The 27,633-nt window shown below is 33.9% G+C and overlaps 1 protein-coding gene across 9 annotated transcripts in view; it reads right to left on the bottom strand.

Moving 5' to 3' along the window:
• DMXL1 (Dmx like 1) overlaps positions 1-27,633 on the bottom strand; it is a 232,644-nt gene that overhangs the window by 96,246 nt on the left and 108,765 nt on the right. For all 9 annotated transcript variants that reach the window (XM_077138868.1, XM_077138867.1, XM_077138866.1 and 6 more), the window contains 15 exons: positions 25,638-25,891; positions 24,850-25,534; positions 24,638-24,759; positions 21,588-21,677; positions 21,405-21,507; positions 19,794-19,913; positions 19,279-19,500; positions 15,432-17,117; positions 13,828-13,935; positions 11,732-11,901; positions 11,194-11,291; positions 10,050-10,215; positions 9,106-9,343; positions 6,341-7,431; positions 5,727-5,918 (listed from right to left, as the gene is read on the bottom strand). In XM_077138868.1, coding sequence (XP_076994983.1) covers positions 5,727-5,918; positions 6,341-7,431; positions 9,106-9,343; positions 10,050-10,215; positions 11,194-11,291; positions 11,732-11,901; positions 13,828-13,935; positions 15,432-17,117; positions 19,279-19,500; positions 19,794-19,913; positions 21,405-21,507; positions 21,588-21,677; positions 24,638-24,759; positions 24,850-25,534; positions 25,638-25,891 — 5,345 coding nt within the window. The remainder of the gene's footprint in view (positions 1-5,726; positions 5,919-6,340; positions 7,432-9,105; positions 9,344-10,049; positions 10,216-11,193; positions 11,292-11,731; positions 11,902-13,827; positions 13,936-15,431; positions 17,118-19,278; positions 19,501-19,793; positions 19,914-21,404; positions 21,508-21,587; positions 21,678-24,637; positions 24,760-24,849; positions 25,535-25,637; positions 25,892-27,633) is intronic.

Below are 27,633 nucleotides of genomic sequence, written 5' to 3' on the forward strand. Positions count from 1 at the left end.
GCACAAATATTTTTAAAATTTGTACATTTAGTCACTATTTTTATACACTCTAGGCATTCCTCGATTATACCATCTCAATCTTTAATGTCTATCTTTCTTTCTGATTTCATTTATGTCCCCAGCCCTCCTCCCCTATCATTCTCACATGAAGCTTCATACAGTGTTTTAACATAATTGTATTACAGTTAGGTAGTATTGTGCTGTCCATTTCTGAGTTTTTATATTCAGTTCTGTTGCACAATCTGTATCCCTTCAGCTCCAATTACCCAATATCTTACCCTATTTCTATCTCCTAATGGTCTCTGTTACCAACAAAATACTCCAAGTTTATTCACTACTGTCAGTTCATATCAGTGAGACCATACAGTATTTGTCCTTATGTTTTTGGCTAATCTCACTCAGTATAATGTCCTCAAGGTCCATCCAGATTGTTACATACTTCATAACTTTATTCTGTCTTAAAGCTGCATAATATTCCATCGTATATATATATATATATTACAGTTTATTTAGCCATTCGTCTGTTGATGGATATTCTGGCTGTTTCCATCTCCTTGCAATTGTAAATAATGCTGCTACAAACATTGGTATGCAAATGTCCGTTTGTGTCTTTGCCCTTATGTTCTTTGCGTAGATACCTAGCAATGGTATTGCCGGATCATATGGCAATCCTACATTCAGCTTTTTGAAGAACTGCCAAACTGCTTTCCACAGCAGTTGCACCATTTGACACTCCCACCAACAGTGAATAAGCGTGCCTCTTCCTCCACATCCTCTCTAGCACTTGTCATTTTCTGTTTTGTTGATAATGACCATTCTGGTGGGTGTTAGATGATATCTCATTATGGTTTTGATTTGCATTTCTCTAATGGCCAGGGACATTGAGCATCTCCTCATGCGCCTTTTGGCCATTCGTATCTCCTCTTCTGAGAAGTGTCTGTTCAAAACTTTTTCCCATTTTGTAATTGGATTGTCTGTCTTTTTGTTGTTGAGTTGAACAATCTCTTTATAAATTCTGGATACTAGACCTTTATCTGATATGTCGTTTCCAACTATTGTCTCCCATTGTGTAGGCTGTCTTTTTACCTTCATGATGAAGTTCTTTGATGTGCAAAAGTGTTTAATTTTGAGGAGATCCCATTTCTTTCTTTCTTTCTTCAGTGCTCTTGCTTTGGGTGTAAGGTCTATAAAACTTGCCTCCAAGTATAAGATTTATAAGATAGTTCCCTACATTTTCTTCTAACTGTTTTATGGTATTAGACCTAATGTTTAGGTCTTTGATCCATTTTGAGTTAACTTTTGTATAGGGTGTGAGATATGGGTCCTCTTTCATTCTTTTGCATATGGATATCCAGTTCTCTAGGCACCATCTACTGAAGAGGCTATTCTGTCCCAGGTGAGTTGGTTTGACTGCCTTATCAAAGATCAATTGTCCATAGATGAGAGGGTCTATAGCTGAACACTCTATTCGATTCCATTGGTCGATATATCTATCTTTATGCCAGTACCACGCTGTTTTGACCGCTGTAGCTTCATAATATGCCTTAAAATCAGGCAGTGTGAGACCTCTGACTTCATTTATTTTCCTCAGGATACTTTTAGCTATTCAGGGCACCCTACCCTTCCAGATAAATTTGCTTATTGGTTTTTTTATTTCTGAAAAGTAAGTTGTTGGGATTTTGATTGGTATTGCATTGAATCTGTAAATCAATTTAGGTAGGATTGACATCTTAACTATATTTAGTATTCCAATCCATGAATATGGTATGCCCTTCCATCTATTTAGGTCTACTGTGATTTCTTTTAACAATTTCTTGTAGTTTTCTTTGTATAGGTCTTTTATCTCTTTAGTTAAATTTATTCCTAAACATTTTATTCTTTTGGTTGCAACTGTAAATGGAATTCGTTTCTTGATTTCCCCCTCAGATTGTTCATTACTAGTGTATAGAAACACTGCTGATTTTTGAGTGTTGATCTTGTATTCTGCCACTTTGCTGTACTTGTTTATTAGCTCTACTTGTTTTGCTGTGGATTTTTCAGGGTTTCCGACATATAGTATCATATCATCTGCAAACAGTGAGAGTTTTACGTCTTCCTTTCCAATTTTGATGCCATGTATTTCTTTCTCTTGTCTAATTGCTCTGGCTAGAACTTCCAACACAATGTTGAACAACAGCGGTGAGAGTGGACATTCTTGTCTTGTTACTGATCTTAGGGGGAAAGTTTTCAGTTTTTCCCCATTGAGGATGATATTAGCTGTGGGTTTTTCATATATTCCCTTTATCATTTTAATGAAGTTCCCTTCTATTCCTATCTTTTGAAGTGTTTTCAACAGGAAAGGATGTTGAATTTTGTCAAATGCCTTTTCTGCATCAATCGAGATGATCATGTGGTTTTTCTGCTTTTATTTGTTGATTTGGCATATTACATTAATTGATTTTCTTATGTTGAACCATCCTTGCATACCTGTGATAAATCCTACTTGGTCATGATGTATAATTCTTTTAATGTGATGTTGGACTCGATTTGCTAGAATTTTGTTGAGGATTTTTGCATCTATATTCATTAGAGAGATTGGTCTGTAGTTTTCTTTTTTTGTAATATCTTTGTCTGACTTTGGTATGAGGGTGATGTTGGCTTCGCAGAATGAATTAGGTAGCTTTCCCTCCTCTTCAATTTTCTGGAAGAGTCTGAGCAGGATCGGTACTAATTCTTTCTGGAAAATTTGGTAGAATTCACATATGAAGCTATCTGGTCCTGGAAATTTCTTTTTGGGGAGCTTCTTAATGACTGATTCAATTTGTTTACTTGTGATTGGTTTGCTGAGGTCATCTATTTCTTCTCGAGTCAAAGTTGGTTGTTCACGCCTCTCTAGAAGATGTCAATTTCATCTACACTGTTTATTTATTAGCATAAAGTTGTTCATACTATACTGTCATTACTTCCTTTATTTCTGTGGGGTCAGTGGTTTTGTCTCCTCTTCCATTTCTGCTTTTATTTATTTGCATCCTCTCTCTTCTTCTTTTTATCAATCTTGCTAAGGGTCCATCAATCTTATTGATTTTCTCATAGAACCACCTTCTGGTTTTATTGATTTTCTTAATTGTTTTCACGTTCTCAATTTCATTTATTTCTGCTCTAATCTTTGTTATTTCTTTGCTTTTGCTTGCTTTGGGGTTAGTTTGCTGTTCTTTCTCTATTCTTCTAAGTGGCCAGTTAATTTCTCGATTTTTGCCCTTTCTTCTTTTTTAATACAGGCATTTAGGGCAATAAATTTCCTTCTTAGCACTGCCTTTGCCGCATCCCATAAGTTTTGATATGTTGTGTTTTCAATTTCATTTGCCTTGAGATATTTACTGATTGCTCTTGCAATTTCTTCCTTGACCCACTGGTTGTTTAAGAGTGTGTTGTTGAGCCTCCACATAGTTGTGAATTTTCTGGCACTCTGCCTATTACTGATTTCCAACTTCACTCCCTTATGATCTGAGAAAGTGTTTGTATGATTTCAATCTTTTTAAATTTATTGAGAATTGCTTTGTGACCCAGCATATGGTTTAACTTTGAGAATGATCCATGAGCACTTGAGAAAAAGGTGTATTCTGCTGTTGTGGGGTGTAATGTTCTATAAATATCTGTTAAGTCTAGCTCATTTATTGTATTATTCAAATTCTCTATTTCTTTACTGATCCTCTGTCTAGATGTTCTGTCCATTGATGGGAGTGGGGAATTGAAGTCTCCAACTATTATGGTAGATGTGTCTATTTCTCTTTTCAGTGTTTGCCACACGTATGTTGGAGCATTCTGGTTTGGTCAATAAATATCTATGATTGTTATGTCTTCGTGCTGAATTGTTCCTTTTATTAGTACATACTATCCTTCTTTGTCTCTTTTAATGGTTTTACCTTTGAGTCTAATTTGTTGGATATTAGTATAGCTACTCCTGCTCTTTTTTGATTGTTATTTGCATGAAATATCTTTTACTAAGGAAAAAGGATGTTTAAGGTGTTTGGTTGGGCTCAGCCCATGCTGCTGTTAAAGTCTCTTTTCTTTTTCCTCTGGGAAGCAGCCTGTGGGGGAGGGGCACTGGTCCCCATGGCTTGGGGAACTCACAGTTCTGGGGAGGCTCACAGCCGGTCCAGCTGGTCCAGACTGGGGTATGTTGTGTGTCTGGTTACTGACGTGGCCCCAGGAACTGTTCTGTACTGTTTCTGGTTATTTAATAGTTGTTCCAGAGGACGAAATAAAACACGCATATTGCTAAACTGCCATCTTGGCCCCTGCTCCATAAATTCTGCTTTTGCTGCCTTTACAGCAAAACGCTTACAATTACCATGTGAAAAAATGTAGGCCTGATCCCTGAAAGAAGTGAATGTATGACCCAGGCTTTCCTGTCAGCCCTACAACAATTGCCTGCCAACTGCCAGACATGTAAATGAGGCCATCCTAGATCACCCCGTCTACTCACCAGCTGACCAAAGAAAGGGCAGCAGAAATCAAGCCCCAATGGTGCAATCCATAAAAATCAACCAGTCAAATCCACAGAATCATGAGCTAAATAAATGCTGGTGTTTTAAGCCACTAATGTTTCAGAATGATCCTTAAGCAGCAAAAGCTAACTGATACACTAGAGTTGTGATATAATTAAAGTTAACTATGGAATAGATTTTGGCTAAAACAAGCACTAATTGAAATTAATTTTATAACTACCTAAAAAGCACAGTGGGCATTTATACTACAGGGCAGTACAGGAAATGAAGGTCAAAATTAATTTACAAGTATTAAGGTTATCTAAGAGGATAACATTGTGGAAGGAGAGAAAATTTGAAGCTGGTACACTATCATAGCCTTTGAGGTGGGCAAGCACAAATGACAGATTTATGACGCCAAAAAAACAACAACAGAAAAAACCAAAAACCTTCCGGAGATATGCAAACATAGTCCTACGTGGTCATACTGTAAAGGATTTCAAGATGCCAAGAGAGTAAAGATAAAATATGAAATGTGATATTAATAGTAGATGAGTGATGATGCACAGACTACAGGTGCTGTAGTTGATGAGGTAATTACTAGATGTCAGTAGCTCTGCAGCAGAATCACCTGAGGAACTTCTTTAAAACACATGTTACCAGGCCTCACTCTTATACTTACAGATTGATTCAATAAATTTGGAGTGAACTTAGGAATCTGAAATTTTAATAAGCACTGCAAATGATTCTGCAATAGCTGGTTCACAGATCACTGCCTAGCCTGGAGGAATGATAGGGACAAAATAGCTGACAACATTACTCTATAAATATATAATGATTTAAATATTGACAAAGAAAAACTTTACTTAGATATTAGCTATGTTTATACCCAAATATTAAGTTTGTATGTCTAAAAACAATCAGCAGTTTGGCTAAATGTACTGCTAAAGGAATCACTCATGTCTACACACATACCTTATTACTCTAATCTTAATAAAGAAGCTAAATAAGATGAAATAACTAGGATTTTGTTTAAAAATTGAAGTATCCTATTGGTTATAAAAGTAAAACAAGTAAGATGAACTTGGTCTACAAACAAGCATTTTGTCTGATCAGGATAAAAAACAAAGTTGGAAATAAAAAACAATCACTTATGTACAGTCTGATGTTTAAGGTTCTTTATAAAAAGCATTAACACTTATCTTTTACCTTTATCATTGCATACAGATAAATTAAAAGCTTGAAAATAAGCATACTTACTTTATTGCTTTGAATATCAGGATGGGGTGGTGAATCAAAGTTTATTATGGCATGTAGAATATCATGCGTTAAATTACTAAGGTGCAGCAACGGATTGGCAACTACTGTTTTGGCACTGGCTGTACAAGCAAAGAGGAGAGGTACTGAGGTTTGCTCTGACAGAGGGCTAGAAAAAATTGGTTCTGATGTTTCCTTAAAAAAACACAGAGAATAAAAGTTAGCCAACTCTTTATAATTATAATCCATTACTTAAGAAATTCAGGGATCTCTTGAAAAAAAAACTTAAAAAAATTAAAAACTTAAAGCATAATAGAAACTTGCAAACTTTACTATGGGACACCACGTCTCATAGTAAAGAGAAGCTCATTATCTCACAAGGCATTTATATAAGTATACAGAGTATGAATTCAGCAGATCGTAAGGGCCTGATACTGAATTGTCCGAAAACCGTAATAAATACAACTCTACAAATTCACAATACAAAGCATCATACAAAAGGGAACATTCTTTAAAGTAAATACAATGAAGAAAATCAACAATTTTGATATTTAAAAAAACAGAATCAAAACTATTTGATGCATACTATTTGACTGGCTGTCATATAAATTACATACCTGCTGAGATTCTTGTAAAAGCAAAATCAACTCCATTCTTACAGATGCAAGCCCCCCACCATGGGATCCATGTAGTATGCAATAACTAAGAAACATCCTCAAGAGTGACTGATACTTCAAGAGCCACTGTCTTCTTTCCTGAAAATTTTCTCTTAGTTGTTTCATTTTTGTTTGGTGAAGCAAATCTTCAGTATCTTCATTTAATCCAAATTCATCTTCATTTTCACTAAAGGCAGACTGTAATTCTTCAGCATCTGAACAATAGTCACAAGTCCTCTGAAGAGCTATCACCTCTTTTTCAAGCCAGTTGTATAACTGGTAACGTAATTTTCCACCATCTATTTCATAGCCAGTAGATAAAGTACGAAGTTCCACTGTGAGAATCTTTAAACATGCTCTAAACTTTAACTGAACTGCAATTATATCTTCTGATGGACTTAAAATGTCATTTTCATCTAGTGTGCTGAAAGAGTCTATGTCATTAGAATTTATTTCATCTGATTTTTTACCTATTTTTTTCTGTGTATGGTTTAGTTCTTTCATTGAAATAGGGAGATCCTCGTTTTCTTCATTGTTATCACTATCCCATTTTAATTCTAATGAGTCATTCTGAAATACAACACTTGGTTGGCTCCAGTCAAAAGAAAGAGTGGAATTTGACTGCTTCTCTGAGGAACCCTCTGAGGAAGATCCAAAACCATTCATGAACGACTGTGACCAATCAATAGCAGAAAACTTATCTTCTCTTACATCCAACGTTAATGAAGAGGAGGAACAGTCTTTACTAGTATCCAGAAAACTAGAAGCTCTACAAAAAGGTTTTGTCTTCCTGATGACTTTGGGCATCTTCAATAATACTTCCAAAGCCAACATGGGACAGCCAGCTTTTAAATGAGCACTGGCAGTAGTAAAAAATAATCTTCTTTCACTTAAGTTAATTGTTCCTGCCAGTCCACTTTTCCCTGTTAAACTCATGTGTGTAGAAAATGTATCAGAAGATCCAAAATGACGTCTCAACAAAAGAGGATGTGTTCTTAGATAATTGTAGAAATTAAAAACTGCAGGATTACAGGCTGACATCATGGTTTGATCTGAAAGTAAATTCATTTTATGAGCCAAGAAAAATTCTTCAAGAGCCAAATTGGGGGTCTATATTTGTACAGTAATTCTTTTTTTTTTTAATTCATACAATTGTACCTTTATTTACTTGGTCTTCTCACAACATTTTAGTAATAAGTCACATTAATCTATGCATTAAATCAAGGATATATCTGTAATGAAGTTCTAATACAGTGGGAAAATAAAAGGTTATGCTGTTTTCCCATCTAAACAACTCTTCTTAGAATAATATTCTACGAAAATTTAAAACATCCACTTATATGCTGTTAGTTTTTCTTCTATTTCCCTGGAAACCTTTGTTCAGTCTCCTTTGCTAGAGATATTCCTCATTTTCCCTGATTCTGAATGTTGAGAGTATCCAAAAATTCAGTTCTTAAACTTTTTTCTATCTACTCTCCCTGGGTGAACTCATGCAGTTATGGCTTTAAATTACCATTCTACATGCTTATAACATGGAAATTTCTATCTCTAGCCCCAACTTAACTCTAAACTAGACTCCTATATCTAAGACCTACATTGTAGTTCCACTTAGACATACACACTCTTGTCTCAGGGGCTTTTTATTTAGTGTGCCCTTGGCCTGTACTATTTTTTACAAGGTATCTACATAGATTACTTGCTCATTTAGATCACATCTGCCAAAGGTAACCTTTTTGGAGGGCTTCACTATATAAAACAGTGCCCCACTAAATCTCATTTCCCTTATTTCCTACTGCTAGAGCTAAAAACTCAGTATACACTTCTTTCTTTAAACTCCATATCTGATCTAGTTCTGTCTAATCAAACTTCTAATTATATCCTAATCCAAATGCTTCTTCTTGCCTTCACTCCCATGTCCTGGTCCAATACACTATGATCTTTCGTAATGTTCTTCTAGAAGAAAACAGTCTTAACTGGTTCTGAAAATAAGACCACGTTAATCCCAAATCAAAATACATTATTTTGAATCTGTGCAGGCATATGAAAATGGGGGAAAAGCCTTTTCTTTTATTTCTTCATTAAAAATAGGTCAGTTTGGAAATCTGCAGCTCAGTCTTCTAAGTTTAGAAGGCACATCACATGAGACTTCCTGATTAAAAGATGCCATGTGGAAAGCCATGATCTAGAAGATTTTTCAATTAGTACTCCAAATAATAAAACACGTAGTGCATCAGCTGCCAGACATAATTCAATTCTATTTATAGAAAAATATCTGAAAGAAAAATACTATCATTTTCACATGAATTCATGTAAGGAATTCCATTTCATACTTGCCTCTAGAAAAGGTTTAGCAAAAAGGATTTTTAAAACAAAAGGCAGAAGCAGGACTGAAGAAGGCATATTTTAAAGAAAACCTCTGCATCTCACTCTTTCTAAAGAACAATAAATAGTCAAGGGTTTATTTAGCCTAAGAGTTTCTAATCACATCACTTAAGTCAATTTGGTTTACTCTGAATATATTTTTACTATAAAAATTATGAAATTAACAAACACAACATTTCCCACCAAAGATACATTAACTGCATGCCCCAAATTAAATCATATATATTCTTGGGCAATGTATTCAAATTACTTTGTATATTACCTTCAACACCCAACAGAGTGCTCTGCATCCAAACAGAACTAATAAAATTCTTAATTCTTAACATCTTAGAAGTGCAGCTTACCATCATCCTCTCTGATAGGTTGCTTTATTAAGGTTTCTAGAGCACTGCTATAGTCTTCCAAAATCCAATAGGCCATACTTCGAAGAAAAGGATCATAATGCATACATACAGGAGAATCAATTCCTAAAACTTTTTTACGTAATATAGATTTATATGTTGCAGATGTATCAAATTCAGATTCATAGAGTCTGGCTATTACAAGAGCCAACTGAATATCATTCAGTTTCTCAAGGCATACCTGTAAAAAAGAAAAGTTATTGATAAATAATAAGGAGATTCACTATAGGGTAAACTTAATTTGACTCACTAATAACTGGAAGAACACAAGCCTTTAAACAACATTAGAAATTCATAAGCAAGGATAATAACAAACAAAAAATAAACTGCTTGCTTTAGTAAATCTACCTGACAATATTTATGTTAAAACTTGCAAATCTACCTGCTAGTGCTAAATGTGTATTTACAAAAGGAACTGGCCTTATGAGGAAATCGTGGATAATTCTTAATAGCATCAATCCAAGTAATGTATTTTAACCTTGAAACTGCACTCTTCTCTTTTTACCCCAAGCAGACAACAAATAGTGTTTCCAAATTAGTAAGTTGTTTTCAATCACTTGGATGAAACTCTGAGCAAAAGGGCAATGATGAGGTACATAGGTTATAATATCTTAAGTGTTCATAATTGTTTTTAAGATTACCTAACTGAAATAATCAGTTAAGAATTTTCTTAAGGTTATACCTACTAAGAGCCAGATATGAATGAGTTCAAGATAGCCTATTTAATCTTAATTCTGTTTAAATACCATTTAAACTAAAAGCCACAATTGCTAAAGTCTCTATAAATATTAGATTCTGCTACTTCAATTATAATTAACATTAAAAATAATAACTTAAGCCCTAGATGAAGAGCTTTAAGGGCTATTAAAAATAAATTCGTTCATTACCTCAATTGCATCTCTGAGGCAACCAGCTAAAAGAAAAAATGCTGCAGAATGTTCAAATCTTTGTTTGCCTTGCAAAGAAAAAGCATTCTTTAAAGCTGCTTTACGCCACCTTTCATCCTCAAAATTATGTCCAAAAAACTGTGTCATCTTGGTTTCTTTTTGAGATCTATGAAAAAAAGTAAGAAAATTTTGAAACACAGATTTCAGAATCAATCATATAAAATTAGCCAATTAAAAGTTATAACCAATAGAAACATTTGCTAGTTCATATATTATCATAACCTGCTTCTTTAACCAGCAGAAAAGAACATTAGGTATACAGTTGCTTTCTCATACAAATCTCAGAAATTAATGAACAAAGTATCTTTCAAACCATGAGGAAAACTGCATTAGAAGCACTATGGGAAATCATTTTGAAATCCATGCAAAATACATAAATTATATTAACTTCTGTGTTACTTAGACCCTATCAATCACTGTTTTTTTCCCCCTAAACCATATTCTTAGGATGATTTGGTAATAAAAACAAACAAAACAATAGCAAAAACACTAAGGGATTTGCCCTGAATCAAAATAATCCTAAGAGATCTAGTCTCTCAGAAAGCTGATTTTATTTGTCCAGATCACTGTCCATATGGATCACCTGGAGCTGAATCCTAAAACAAATGATGAACTCTATGATAATCACATTCACCAAGTATTGATGAGGGGAAGTGAGAGGGAAAAAAAAAATTCTAAGTGACTGCAATCTAGGAATGGGTCCAGGAGGCAGTTTGGAAGGGCAGCCTTGGCCAATGAGCTCTCAACAGGATAGAGATCTAGATGCCTACTTCACACTCCACCTAGTCATCTTCTCCCCACTCTAGATGCAAGTTTTTGGTTTAGTTACTTTTGATATAAAGAAGCATCATATGTTCTTTTAAGCAAAAAAAAAAAAAAAAAAAATGAGTTTCTGTTCAATAAATCTGAAAATAAACTAAAGTGACTTCATCAAGCTTCAACTCTGGAAAAACACCTGGGCTTATTCTCCTTCTTAATACTAAAATAACTGAGAATCTATCTTGATTCACACAGAACAAATCATTATTAATACATTCCTCTTCATGAAAAGTTTTTCATTTTGAAGTACAATTTTCTCACCTACCTATATAACCCCCAAATCACAGCTTTCTTTTTCATTGCGAGGTAAAAAATGGCAGCATCCAAAGGATCATTGTTTCTATAAAAGGCTGCTTTGGCTACCTACAATTAGAAAATACTAGTCAAAATTTCAAAGAAACATTTTTTAAATGAAGAAATTGTTTTCTTCATAAGACTGCAGACATCATTTATATGTTCAAAAATTTTTAAAATATGATTGCGTGTATGTGTGTGTGTATACATTTCATAATGAGAAAAATAATTCATGACTGTGGCCTTTGAGTAAACGGAGAAGTGAACAACAGGACTACTGCTTTCTATTACAAGCTCTCCTATATTATTTTCCTAAAAATGTACTCACATATTTTGTAAAAATTGGGCATACAAATTTGTGTCAACTACCAATTAAGGAATGAGAATATAAACTTAAAAAGTTATATTAACAATATTCTGAAAAGAGAAATAGAGGAAAAACAGAATGTCATTTAAAGAAAACGTCCAAATTATATGAATTCACTTTACTTCAAAATAAAAATGCTTACCTTTTCTATGCATTTGCGTAAGATGCGGGTATTCCGGACCCACCACCCCACACCCATAGCTCTAAGTTCGGACCAAGTGGGATCATCTTTTTGCATTGCTGGCAACATGTACAGCAGTTCTTCTTCTGCTACTGAGTGAAATGCCCAGGCGAAGTGACTAGTAGACAGGCCTAAGAAATTTAAAAAATAATGTTCATAAGAAATATAAACATGATTACATAATGATTATCAGAAATGTTTGTTCTATATTTTAATTATAAATGTCTAAACTTAAGATGAGATTCATAGTTATAACTGTCTAAGGAGACTGGGAATATGTGTTATTTTTTTCTTGTTTCTCCAAACAGCTCTATCACTTCAATATTTCTTACAATGAATATATGTTTTCTTCTAAAATTAATATAACTTTGAAAACAACAAGTTTATGACATATGGTACTGTGCTGCAGCATTTCTGTCCCCTAGCTATTATAAATGATCCTTTTTAGAAAATGAGAAAGACCTAAACATTATTCTACACTGGCATATTTCTCTCTTCAAAGCACTTCTCACTTTTCTTTGATCAACAATTGTTTTCTGAACTTAATTCTACTGAATTTAAAAAGCTGAAAGTATATATAGCCTGGTGAAAAGAGCACAGTTTAGCAAAGACTCTGGAATTGGAATGCATACATTTAAATTCAGTTCCACCGTTAACTAACCATACTTAGGCAAGTTGCTTAGTCTCTTGATACTTCAATTTCTTTGTTAATTAAATATGAACAATAATAGCAACTACCACATTATATTGTAGTACGGATTAAATGAAATCACACAGGTTAAGCATTTAGAATTTAGAATATAACCTGGCACAAAAACTATTACTGCATCCTTCATATTAGCATCCACTATACAGCAATTCTCTCAACCTACTGGTCCACACCATATGTTGTTTACTGCTCAGCTTCTATTTTCTCTCTTCACAACACATTTGTTTAGTATTAGACTTAAACCTGGGCAAAGTAAAAGATTAATTATAAGAAGCAGCTTTGTGATAAATGGCCTCAATTTTTTGATCTAATATCCTGTTCCTAGTAACGAAATATCTGCCATAACTGAGTCTTTGGAAATAAACAAATTAAAAAAAAAAACCCAGCAAATCAAAACAAAACAAAAAATCAAAAAGCTATGCTATGAATGGACTATCACTCTAAATTACTTTTTGAGTCCTATTACCTCTCAACTGAGTTTAATGAATTTTCACAAATAAAGAAAGGTTCTGAATTAGAATTTCATAAACTTTACTTTTCCAAAGCTAAATGCAAAATGAGGAGATTAAGGAAGCAGAGAGAGAGAAAGGGTCAGACAGGAAAAGAGAGAGCAAAGGATGAGACCAAGGGGCAGAGGCCAACCTAAAGAGTTGGAATTGACAGATTCCAAACAATGATGGAATTGATAGATCTAATATTGCTCAAAGTCAGCTCTATTCCTTCAATCTCCTGAGCATTTAGCCAATACACGTTCTGATTTGTTTAAATAAACTTAAGTGGCAATTCTGTCAGTTGTGAAGGTCCTACAAATATATAACCATAGGTGAAATACAATAATATTACTATACCAATATCTGAAATATATTCTATTGTTAACTCATTTGGGGGGTAGGTGGATTTTTATTTTCTGCATTTTATACTCTTTGTAAAACTTTTTAAAAATGACTATGTATTATTTTTATAAGAAATAAGGATATTTTAATTTTGCAGAAAAAAGATAATGAACTTAGGTAAATGTCAAAAAGATGGGAATGGAAAATTTAACTCTAACTAATTATAACAAAATGAAATTATTCTAACTGGTCTTTAATATATGATGCATATGGAAACATAACATAATTTATTAGCCCAACATCTGTTTCTTCATTAACTCATTTCATCTCACATTAAAAATCCCAAAGCAAAGGAGATAAAAAAGTGGAAATAAATATTTTTTAAAAGAAATTAAAGAAATTTAGAATATGTCAAATTTGTCATCACTTTCACGTCTGTGCAAAAACAGATTAAAAATTCTGCCTCTTTTCTCATATCCCCCTTACTTTCATTTAATAGAGTACTACCAAATTACCTTGGTGAAGAAGTTGAGCACGATAAGCTGGAAGGGAAGTTGTAAGAAAAGTATGAAGTCGAACAGCCAAAAGAAATTTCAACCCACATTCATCAAGAGTTTCTCCACCTGCAACCAGGAGAAAGAAGTATTTACGTATTTTTATTTGTAAAAAACCATTTTACTAGCAAAACATAAGTAAATGATAACAAATCTAGTGATCAGTATTTTTCAAAGCACCAAATACAGGGACAAACTTATGTTTTAGTTATAGGAAGTTGTGGGTTTACAGAAAAATCATGCATAAAGTGCAGAATTCTCCTATACTACCCTATGACCAATAAACTCCATGACCAGTCTTGCACTTGTGTGGCATATGTTACAACTGATGAAAACACCTTTTTATAACTGCACTATTAAATATACTCCATGGTTTAACTTAGAGCTCATCATCTATGTTGTATAGTTCCATGGATTTTTTTTTTTAATTTTTATTCTAGTAACATACATACAACTTTAAATGTTCCCTTTTAACCATATGCAAAGATACAATTCAGTGATGTTAATTATATTCACCATTTTGTGCTACCATCACCACCCTCCATTTCCAAAACTTTTCCAGCATAAATGTTCTAAAATTGACAAAAAAGTTGTTGGTCTAAATATTACCTAAATTTTTTCTACACAACTGCACATCACAGAAAATAGTACAAATAATTAGAAAATAATAAAGAATTAACAAACCAACATTCTTAATAATCTGACCTCCTCTGATCTAAATCTTATTTTAATTAAAATGGGACAATTTTTAAAACAGTTTAAACTTCTCTTTGGGATATGGTATAATACTTATCATATTGACTCAAATCATATATCCATCCACCCGATTAAGCTGCTAACAATGACAGTAATTGCTATATAATGGGAAGGCCTGATTTTTTTACTTGAAATGATTAAAAATTTAAAATACCTGTGAACATATTATATTCATATAAAAATATCATCTAGTAGTAATACCTCTTCAAGTAAAATGTGTCAAGATTCATGATCAATATATTGTTTCTTATATTCTTTCCTTTAAAGCTTAGTTAAAAGGGTGCATCCTAGTGACCTAGTTCTGGTACAAAGGTAGACTTGTTAATTTCAGATCTTTTTGGTTGGAATTCTACATTCAAATTTGTTCATTACTCAGGAGATTCAAGGAGATTAAGATGGTCTCTGGGTAAGGAAAATTTTATCATGCTTGTTGTATTTGCTATTTAGGTAGAGGGCCAAATTAACATTAACTCCAGCATCCTAAAAAAAAAATCACTCAATATTTTAAAAGTCAAATAATTCTTAACAGTGGATTATTACAATATGAGAAAACAATAACCAAAAAGTATCTTTTATTTTCAGGTAGCTAAAATAATTGTCTAGTCAGAATCTGCTAACTTTTATTAAACTCTCAAAAAAATACAGTTGAATCTTTTATATTAAGCAGACAATTAGGTAAACTGGCACATGAGTCATTGTGCCTTTTTCTTAGGGTATTACGATTTATCACATAAGCAAAGTTAGTATATACTAAAATAAGAAAAAATATCACTGTTTTTCCTCCAATTCTATATTTAATTTAGTTTTACCTTGGCTTTTGTCTCTGCTTTCTCCAATATCAGTGCTTGTAGTAGCAATTGTATCTGCTAAGGCCATCAAAGACATCTGCTCCATTCGGCTGAGTCCTGGTAAGCTAGAATGAAGTAAGTGGCCAGAAAGAACCTGAGCATGCTCAGGACCAAAGTAAGTTGGATTGTACTGTGAAAGGTCAATAACTCTGGGCTTTGCATTTTCTTCATCTGTTTCTAACACATGAACATCAGTTGTCAGAGCTGAGATCTGAAAAAGCTCATCATAACTTTCATTTGACAATTGGTTTGATTTATTTAAGGTACTCTGATTACCAGATTTCTCCAAAGTTGAGTAACAACACTGATCATCATCTGCTGCAAGTAAGGCATACAAAGGAAGTGGAGGGACAGAATCTATTTCTGTATAATCTGTATTTTCACCCTTGTTGAATGTCTGGGGGTCTCTAGTAGTACTTCCACTAGCACTGATGGTAAGAGACCTAAGGCGACGTTCATGATTAGTTTCAGCTTCATTCAGAGCTACAACTTCCCCAGCAATGCATTTGACCAGATGTGACAAGATAGCTTTTGCTCTCCGAACTTTGCCAAGATCCATGAGTTCCAACAGCTGCAACGGATGGTATTGAGGTAAAGTTGGGGAAAGTACATGGGCTGCTTCAAAGAGACCTGAATCTTCCATATCCACTGAAAGATCAAATGCAGTTTTCTTTCCACAGATTTTCTGTGCAAGACTGGTCATGGATCGAGTCAGAGTTTTCTTTGGAGGATGTAATGCAGAATTTGATGAGCTACTCTGTTTTATTAAACTTATTAAAGAAGGAGTGCTTCCACTGTATGAATCTGTTATAACAGGTTCGTGTTTAGAAGATGGCTGCCACTGGGAATATACATGCATTTCACAGTCCATTCCTACCACAAGGATGCCATCACGGACCCATGATAAAGAAACAGGAAAAGGTGGGGAACCTTCTACAGAAGAGACCAAATCTACACTTCGTAATAGTACAAATTTGGAAAGTGGCACAAATTTAGTACTCTCCCAAAGTGGAAATGCCAGGCTTTCCTTACCAGACTGTTCTTGTACTTTGCCAGCCAGGGGTCCATACATAAAAAGTTTTGATCCAATTCCCACAGTTAGGATATGAGAACCATCTTCTCTAGACATCCAGTCTAAATGAACTAAGTGTTTAGTGTTTGATGTAATACTGTCTTTACTGGATAAATACACCTCTTGTTTATTATAGGCCACTAAATTGCTATCAATACTAATGCCAGAATCCAACATTGTGTTTAACTCATCTAAATGGATTGTCTGTTCAAGAACCCAACATGAACCTCCAGTAGACTCACATTCAAAAATACTTACATGCATCATAAAGTCCTGCAAACATCTATCAGATGCAGGCTGTTTATAAGCTACTGCTAAACGGTTTGTGTGTGCACAGCTAACTTCTATAGGCCTACCAGGAATAGTTATACTACTATTGTTCTGAAGTCCATCTTCAATAAGTAATGGCCATTCTTCCCAAATGTATACAAGATCCATTTTTCCATTCTTTGATGTGGCAGATTCTACGCTGGTTACTCTGCATCGCCAGAATCTTACTTTCTCATCTGAGCATGAAGTGGCCAATAAATAAGGAGCACTGCATATGGGATATATGGAAGAAGAACTCAGATGTCCTAAAACGAGATGTGAAGTTTGGTTAAATACTTGGGTTTTTGTGTACTAAAGATTTTAGTCCTTTTCTATGAACTACTTTTAAGAACAGTCTATATTTATTTTAAGGGTAAATAAGATCAATAAGAGGCATTTAATGCTATAAAAAAAAGTACATGTAAAAAAGACAGTATCACTAAAACGTACAGCAGAAAGGGAACTTTGAGATAATTTAATTCAGTTACTCTGTTTCCTAGAAAAGGACCCTTTACCAAACATATTAATTAGTTCTTGTGTCCAAATCAAACAGCTAGACTAAGTCTCAGAATCAGAAAACTTGAGTTCTGCCTTGATTGTTAATCTAGTATTCTTTTCATAATTCTTTGCTAGTTTATATACTATTATAAATATCATTTTACAGGTATCAATATATAAGACTGACTGGTTCCTTCTCCTTCATACTTTTTCAGTATAATTGAGAATAGCCCATGCTTACCTACATACTAAATGGACACTTTACAGGGCCCATCAAAATTGAGGTATATTTGCTATACTTGATGCTGAAAAGGTTCCCAAGTGTGACTTAATGTTTGGTTAGGCTTAGTATAATCATATATTCTTAACTTTTTCTTAAAGGGACAAATATTAATAACTACTTCAGGCTCTGCCAGCCACAGGGTCTCTGCTGTAGCTACTCAACTCTACCAATAACGCACAAAAGCAGCCACAGATAATAGCACATTAATGGGTATAGCTGTGTGACAAACTTATTTACAAAAAAAGAAAAATTCTGCAAGAAATATAGTAGTATTCTCAAAGGAAACTGGCATTACCAATTGGTTTCTCTGAGCTAAAAAGGCAGTAAAGATCTTACTCTTCTCAAATGTCTTGATTAAAAAAAAAAGTCATAGACTCAGAAAAAAGCTTTCAACATATTCTTCTCTTTTACAAACAAAATAAATCCCTTCTTTCTTTTTACCCAAGGATTTCTTTTCTTCTTTGAAACTCAATTTGTACTAGTTACATAAGATTTTTTTTGAGGGGGTGCATGGTCCGGTCTCTCACATGGAAGGCAAGCATTCTACCACTGAACCACCCAGACAGCCAGTAAGATTGATTTTTTGTGGGTTTTTTTTGGCATGGGCAGGCACCGGGAATCGAACCCGGATCTCTGGCATGGCAGGCGAGAACTCTGCCTGCTGAGACACCATGACCTGCCCAAGACTGTTTTTATAAATGTTTCTTAATCTTTACCATATTATTTTATTTACTTAAAGAATTTTTTTTACCATTTTGAGTTTAGTAGTGAAGAACATACTGTTCTTAAATTAAAATTATGTTAATATAAAAGTCATTCTTTTTTAAAGTTCAACTTTACTTGTATCAGTGCCTCTTTTATTCAAATACACAAAAGTAGCAGAATGTAAAATTATAACAGTTAATACCTCCCCCTGCTAAAAAAGACTAAATGCCTAGAGAAACTCTAAAAGCATTCAAAGCAGTCAAAAAAAAAAAAATGACAGAAGAAAAGAACAAAGACTCACAATTTGACTACAAAAATGAAAAAAACTACGAGATAAAAATGTTTTTGTACTGGCATTCTTGATATCCTAGAACAGTGGTTCTCAATCTTTAGTGTGCAAGAGAATTATCTAGAAGCCTTGTTAAAAAAGACTGCCCCACCCCAGAGTTTGTTATTCATTATGTCTGGAGTGTGGTCTCAGAATTTCCAATTTCTTGGTGATGCTGATGCTGCTGGCCTGGGGCCATTTTGAGAACCAATCCCCTAGAAAAAAGATGATACATTTATGGTAGGAACCATACATTCAGAATACTTCTCTAAACATGGCTCTATGCAGCCACTACCAATTATTATTCAGAGTTGGCAAATAAGGGAAACCTAGTTACCATCTCTGTCCTTGAAACTTTCACTGTGTCTTCCTGAAAGGGTAATGAAAATTTGTTTTAAAAATACACATCTAAGACTAAAACTAGCTGACAAATTTCAAAATAATCTGAAAACACAGTAAGAAATGCAGGTTTTCAATTTCGGGAACTTAAATATTACTTCCATTCCTGTTTCTGTGTGGATGTAAAAGAGGTAGTTGTACCTATTTTTATAAATAAATGATAAACACTTGAGGGTTGTAAAATTTGCTTAGTCTCTTCACAAAATTTACAAACCTGCTGATGGCTTAACACTTATTATCTCAACTCCTTCTGGTAAAGGAAACTCTTGGCTATAAACCATTTCTGAAGAAAGAGTCAACTTGCTGGTACTTTGGAGATTTGCTCTGCAAGCCTGATACTTCTGTGTAAAAGGAGATAAGATCTTTTCCGGAGAAGAAGAATAATGTTCTTCTGGCTGCCAAACTACTTCAGATATTTTTGTATCAACTTTTTCGTCTATAAAACATAAAAAAGAACCAACACTGAAATAAACAAACAAAAACTATAAATATTGTAATGACTGGGAAGTTACAGTCTTATATTCCAAAACTGCTTTATAAAAAATAAAACTAAAACATCTTCACAGCAAGAAAATCAGAGATTCCTTTTATTTTGAATTAACTGAGCAAACTACAGTTATCATATTTAAAAAGAATGACTTTAAGAATTATGCACCAAACTGTCCAATCATGTACAATTTATTAAACCTACTTAAAGTTATAAAACAAAACAAAACAAAAAAGACTTACCCAATGAAACAGGAACAGACTTTAAATGTAAATTCCACATGTGTAACAAGGAACGGTTATCTTGAGTACACTCTATTACAATTAGGTAGAACTTTTCAGAAAATCCATTAGGTGAGCTACCTGTTGGTATTAATGATATTTTTCACTATTAACATGAATAAAGGAAAGAATTTACTCAACATACCAAGATAAAATAACTGAATTTAAAGAAAAGAAATAGGTCAAAACTTTTACCTACTGTTCCAAAGACAAGCACAGAGTCATATCAGAATGTCATCAACTTATTCATTACCACATTAGATTTGTATTTGCTTGAAATTTTAATAATGTATATGCATGCTGTGCACAAATTTCTTTTTTTAATTGATGGCCTTAAAAAGTCACATTTGACTTTATACTTTGCTTCATATACTATACATTCTAATTGCAGTCATCATTGTCAAAATGTTTACATAGATTAGACTACAGTGGAAAATCTCTAAACAGACAGGAACTAAGTGATACATATTTTAAATCAATATATCATGATGAAAATTGTGTTGCCAATCATTTTTTGAAGTTCCATAATAAAATTTTTATAATCAAAGGTATTCATTATAACATTATCCAAGAGAATTTTTCTTGGCCCAAAGTGTAAATTAATCAGCACACAACTTACTCAAAATAAATAAATAATTGCATCTACCTAAAATCTATCATAAAATTAGGGTGATTATTGCATGAAAAAATGAACTTATTTTACAACGAATTTTAATCCAAGTTTTCTTCATTATAAATCATGTTTAATTATATGTATAATTACATAAGCAAAAATTACATTATAAAAATTATGTAAACTGTAGAACATATAAAGTCAGAGAACAGATATTATTAGGGTAATAGTCTGTTCTTTTAAATTTGCATAGGAAAAGTTTTCAAGCAACATTAAGAAAGAAAAAGAACTACAAATATCTTAAATTATTGTTGAGAGGAAATGAAAAGGTACTTGGGTGCTCATAAATGACAAGCCCCCTTAATATTTTCATGTTTATTTCCTGATTAAGAATAAAATACTACTGGTATTACAGAACAATTTTAATTTCAAATAGACAATGTAAAACATTATATCAATTCATATTTTTTCTAGTATCTTTATACATAGCATCTCTTATTAAACAGTGAGAGTAGAGTTGGGGTTATGTTATAGGGAATTAATGCTTAATTGGTACAGAATTTTTCTTTGGGTGTTAGAAAAATTTTCATCATGGATGGTGGTAATGTTAGCACAACACTGCGAAATTAATTAACACCACTGAATTGTACATTTGAATGTGATTAAGGGGGAAATTTTAGTTTGTATATGGGTTATTACAATAAAAATTTAAACACACACACAGGACTGTCCAACATAAACAGTAAACCCTAATATAAAATATGGACTACAATTAATAGTATAATTATAATATCATCTCATCAACTGTAACGAAGGTACCACACTAATGCAAAGTGTCAATGGGCAAACTGTGTGTGTCAGAGGGGTATATGAAGGCACTGTATTTTCTGCATGATATTTCTCTACACCTATAACTTCTCTAATAATAAAATAAAGTTAAAGAAAAAACTTTTCTTTACCTGTATCAGATAAAATGCTATCTTTTCCCAGACTTTTTTTCTCAAGGTTATTCAAAATGAAGTCTTCTTGAAAAACATGAAGCAACTGTGTTTTTCTGCCATGCTGAATACAAATAAATAATAACATAAGTTGTTATATATGCTATTTACGTAATGCTAAGTAGTGAGAAAAATAATACTTACAAGTTTGGTAATGGGATCTAATGCGATAATGCATCCTGGCCTGGCTGTAGATTGTTGACTTATAATGTTAAACACTTCACCAACGTATTTCTGAATTAAAAAGAAAACAAACCTCCTTTACTAAACAAATTGAAAAATAATAACAAATAATGTTAAATTTCAGGCATAATAGATAAGTAATAATTAAGTTCAAGTAGGCCAAATATGTTCACAAGTCCTTTTCAAATAAAATATTCTATGACTTTGCCTTATTAGGAAATATATAGGAATAAATAAGAATTAAAGCTCAAATTGGTACAGAAAAAAACAAACGAAACATTTGGAAATTGTTGGGGGGGGGGTGGTGGTAGTGTTTTATATCCATAGATATGAAACACTGACTTTAATTTCATAAAAGAGCCTAAGAAGCAGAGCTTCTCAAGCAAATAATCTTAAGGCTAGGAGGAGTATGAGAGGGGATGGAGGCAAAAAAATAAGATGAAATACATTCTGGTTCCTTGGACCACTTATGCCCTTGATTGCTCTAGTCAAATAACAAATGATGTTCAATTCTCAATCTTCACCAAACCTGGACCATCAGTAACATTTGCTCCTGATGGCAACTCCCTCCTCCTTGAAATATTTTCACACTTAGCTTTCATTACACCTGTAACAATGGCATGTCTCAGGGTTCAATCTATTACTTCTATTTGGGGCCTGTTTGGTTCCCTTACTGACTTCATTCGATCCTACTCCTTAAATCTACCAATTTTATATCTCCAATTTTTTAAACTTTTTTTTAATTGTATAGTATAACATATATACAAAGCAAAGAAAGAAAAAAGCAATAGTTTTCAAAGCACTCCTCAACAAGTCGTTACAGGACAGATCCCAGAGTTCGTTATGGGCTACCATACCATCATCTCAGATTTTTCCTTCTAGCTGCTCCAGAACATTGGAGGCTAAAAGGAATAAATTCTTCTTTATCATTACAACTGACTTTTTTTTTCTTTTTTGTTAAAAATAATATATATATATAAAAAAATATATTTCAAAGTATAGCACAACAATTAGTTGTAGAACAGATTTCAGAGTTCGGTTTGGGTTATAATTCCATAATTTTAGTTTTTTATTTCTAGGTGCTGTAAGATACTGGAGACTAAAAGAAAAATCAATATGATTCAGCAATCATGCTTGCTTGTTAAACCCTACCTTCTCTGTATAACTCTATCATCACCTTTGATCTTCCTCCCACTTATATTTCCATTTTTATATTCTCCCTTCAAACTCTAGAGAGACCACCCTGCTGGGTCTCTTAGTTGTCAAACAGGCACTTCAAAATTAACATGTCCAAATCCAGCTCCTGAATGCCCCTGCCCCTAAAAACCTGCACCTTCTACAATCTTTCTCATCACAATTCACAGTAACTTTATCTTTCTAGTGCTCAGTCACAAACCTTGGAAGTCATCCTTTTTTACTGCACCCCATATCCAGTCCAATCCTAACTATTCAAGTCAAAACACATGAAAAATTTGACCAATTCTATCGCTACCATTCTAGCCCAAGGCCCTTGGTTTCTCTCCTGTTTTCTCTCCTAGACAGTGGTACTAGCTTCTTAAGTTGGTCTTTCTGATTCTACTTCTTCCCATCTCTAATTTAGATACAGCAACCAAAGTGATCCTCTATGTCAGATCATATCACTCCAACATTCTCTTCAATGTTTTCCATGGTAATCAGCGTAATAGACATGACATCAATCCCAACTAACTTCTAACTCACTCACTCTACTCTAGCCACAATGCCTTCCTTGCTGTTCCTTTACATACCAAACATGCTCCAGCCTCATGCTTTACACTGGCTATCTCTCTATCTAGAACACTCTTTCTGTAAACATCAAATAGTTAGCTCCTGCATCTCCTTCAGGTTATTACTCAAGTGCTATCTTTTCTGTGAGGCTTTCCTAACCAGGCCTTTATGTAGAACTCTCTACTGCCTCTGTAACCCTGTCTCTCTTTGCTGATTAATATAATTTTACACTTTCGTTTTTTACCTCTTTTCACTAGAATATAAGCTTATATGAAAATGTATTTTTGTCTGTTTTTTTCACATCCAAATTCCCGGTGTCAAAAACAAGAAATGGTAAGTAGAAGGCCCTCAAAAATACAGGCATTTCTGCTCTAACACTATATATGTGTTTCTGGAAAACTTTGTATTCTGCAAAATCACACATCAAAAATAATTTATGGACTGGGATCTGTTACATAACTTATTGAAGAGTGCTTTGAAAATCACTGCTTCTTCTTTCTTTGCTTTGTATATATGTTATATTATCCAATAAAAAAGTAAAAAAAAAAAAAAAAAAAAACTTATGGAAAAAACAGGATTGGGGCCAACCACTGAAACCTATTCAATTCTGTAATCACAGCATTAACAAAACCATGAACTTGTACCTGAAGAGCTGGCCTGACCCCCCAAGGAGGCAGGCTCAATATGGTTAAGGGCTGCCTCAGAGAATATTAAAAACACAAAAACCAGAAGAGTAGAAAAGCTGGCTTGCTAGAAGTACTGAGATAATGAAGATGGTGGGTTGCTATTAGTTAGCATACAAGGAAGTATAGCTGTCACAAGGTAAAAGTACTGCAGCGGTACTGAAAAGTCTCCTGCCTATATTGTAGGCAAGTTGAGGGCTTTTTCCTTTCTTGAGAATAAGACTCCCCTCCTATTATTATAACTTTCCCAGCCTAGAAAAAAAATGCATACGAACCAACACAACTTTCACAGTATAGTGCCTTTAGGCATATGTATCTATGGGATAACAGTGTTACAGAACACATGTAATAAGAGAACAGACTATATTTGTTAAATGAATGAAAAAGTTTTCTTTATTTAAAGGAGTTAAGAATTACTGTAAGTTCACAATATATATGCAAAAATAAATAAATAACTGTAAAAGATATACACATTTATTCCAAATTGTATGTCACAATTCTAGAACATGCCAAACAATTATAGATTAAATACCCCAAGCATCATATTGTATACTTAAACAGTTTTAAATGTCATTCACTTACAGAAATTTCAGGGTTCGAAAGCTCACATAAAAGTTTCTTGGCATCAATAACTGCTTCATATAATCTCAGATACTGACCATCACTTGCTACAAAGCATGCACTAGGAGAATTGCAGTAGGCACCTAGAAATTATTTACAAAATTTAAAGTTTAATCCTTTTGAAATAAAGTCCAAAAATTATAAATTTCTTAAATAAAAATCATAACACTTACCTAGACAGTAACTGGGTATAAGAGTAGGCAGCCAGGCCACATTGGAAAAGGCAGAAACATGAAGTGAATTAATCCGAGCAAGCTCAGAAACACCTCCAGAAAAAGACAATGGCCCAACTGGATCCACCCTCCAAAGAATAAGTTCACTATAAACTCCATTGGGATCCTGAAATGCCACATCTATGGTGCTTTTATTCTGTTGTCCCAAAGAACATTTTTCAATATTTACAGCATCATAAGGTTGCAGCTGGCTATCAACATCTGGTGTCCTTAACGCATTATGGTGCGAAGTTGTCAGCAGTAATGGTAATACTGAGTGGCAAGCTAAATCATTAAGATGAAAACGATGACCACAATATCTGGATTTGTGGGAAATACTGAGAACTGTAGAAAAGGCAGATTCCTCGGCAAAACTGACCAACCACTGATTCAGGGAACCATCAGCATGCTTTGAAATCATCATAACATTAGGGGTAAAAATGCTTAATTTTAAACTATTAGTTGATTTACTGTGACCAGAAGAAATAAGCATTGATGTGGAACGTGTAAGACCAGAAGGTTTTTGTTTGCCCTGCTGAATAGCCAAGTCGACATTCTTAGTACAGGCATACATCACTATGCTTTTACAGAGAGAGTTCGCATCACCTGTGGGGAAAGCTACAGGAATTCTGGAAACAAAGGACACCTAGAAATAAAAGAGTCAGCATTAGAGTATCATAAATTATATAAAGAGGTATTACAAAATGGTACACATATTTAACAATAAGTAGAGATCATACTAATAGTACCTGCACTTGACGAAACATACCAGGCTGGTATTCATCCAGCCAATCCACATGCCAAACCAGCAAAGAACCATCCATAGGATGAATACTGAATAGCATGTCTGCATTCTTACTCCATTCAGATAGAAGTACTTCAATGTGATGATCGATGGCAGCTGACGGTAATGCCACCAAACTTGAGTGTGGCACCATTTTATCACCACCTAATTCCTTCTTTTCATGATTTATTTTCAGGTCATCAACACCATCATCCATTTCTACAAACAAAAGCATACAGGAACCACATAAATACAATCAAGGTAATACTGTAAATTAAGAAATGTTGTTATAAATAAATTCAAGGTGAAAAATGTAACAGTTTCATATTAATAACAAATAAGCTTCCTTTCAAAAGTAACTTGCTTTAGGAGTATAAGAACCCTTTGAGTTAATTCAAGAAATCAGAAGACAGTCTATAGGACTGAATCAGTTGTTTATCAGAACTAATATTGGATATAGAAATAGGTAAACTTATTCTAAACTCAGATATCTCACAATAAACCTCTTGACTGATTGTCAGTGAGGCATATTGCTTCTCCAGATATGTATCATACCAGATTTACCCAAACCTGTGTTTGCTATAGTTATTCTCTAGGTGGATGTACATATTGATATTTTAAAGAAACCATTTTAAAGGAATATATTTATAACACCCAATTCCAAATTTCCCTCAATACATAGGTAGTGAAAAAAAAATCTGCTCGGCAGTTCCTCAGAAAGCTAAGTATAGAATTACCATATGAACTGGCATCCTCACTACCAGTATATCCAAAAAACCTGAAAGTGGGAACTTGAACTGTTATTCGTACACCGATATTCATGGCAGCATTATTCACAGGTTCCTAAAGATGGAAGCTACCCAAATGTTCTTCAACTGATGAATGGATAAATAAAATGTAGTATATACATACATACAATGGAATATTATTCAGCCATAATAAAGAATAAAATTCTGATACATGTGAAAACGCAAGTGAACTCTGAAGATACTGCATTGAATGAAATAAGCCAGGTACAATAGGACAAATACTGTGTGATTTCACTGATACAAAATAATTAGAATAAGCAACTTCACAGAATCAGAAACCAGAATGCAGGTTACCAGGAGTCAGGTTGGGGATAGGGAAAGGGGAGTTAATGATTAAACTGTACAGAATTCCTATTTGTGTTTATTATAATCTTTCAGTAAGGATGGTGGTGATTGTAACACAACATTGTGAATATAATTAATAACAATAAATTATATATTTGAATTGAAAAGGGGAAATTTTAGGTTGTAAAATTGTTACTAGAATAAACATTTTTTTAAATAGCACTGGACTATAGAACACAAACAGTGAACCATATTGTAAACAATGGACTATAGCTAACAGCGAAATTATAAAAATGTTCTTTCATGAATTGTAACAGAGGCTCTGCAGTTGTTATATGAGAATATTGTATTTTATGCATCATTTTAACAACTTCTTCAATTAAAAAAATGGAAAAAAGGAAGATATAAATCTGTATACTAATATATTAATACAGATAAGTATGTATAGTCTGACCTCCAGTTCAAAAATTCCAACCCCCACAACACTCCATCCCGATTAGAAATATAAAGGCTTTCTTAAAAAGAGTTGCTCAAATGCTCCTTGAATGCACTACACCCATGTGTGCAGCCCCTGCCCCACAATCCCAACAAGGCCCCACCACCTGAACTGTGCTACCTGCCCCCACACCCATTCCAAGCACCCCACCAGACCCCCCCACCTACGCATTCCTGCCTCACCACCCCTGCCCCACACATGCACACATGCCTGCTCCAGCCTGCTCCACGTCTCCCAAGCTGCACACCAACACCCAGCCCCTCACTACCCATCTCACCCTCTCTGCTCCCTGCCAGCCTTCACCTGCACTTCCAGGCTGCAGGCACTCATCTGTGCATCTGTGCATCCAGGCCACAACTGCTCCCAGCCCA

The sequence above is a fragment of the Tamandua tetradactyla genome, chromosome 21, assembly GCF_023851605.1.
Source record: "Tamandua tetradactyla isolate mTamTet1 chromosome 21, mTamTet1.pri, whole genome shotgun sequence".
NCBI classification, from domain to species: Eukaryota; Metazoa; Chordata; class Mammalia; order Pilosa; family Myrmecophagidae; genus Tamandua; species Tamandua tetradactyla.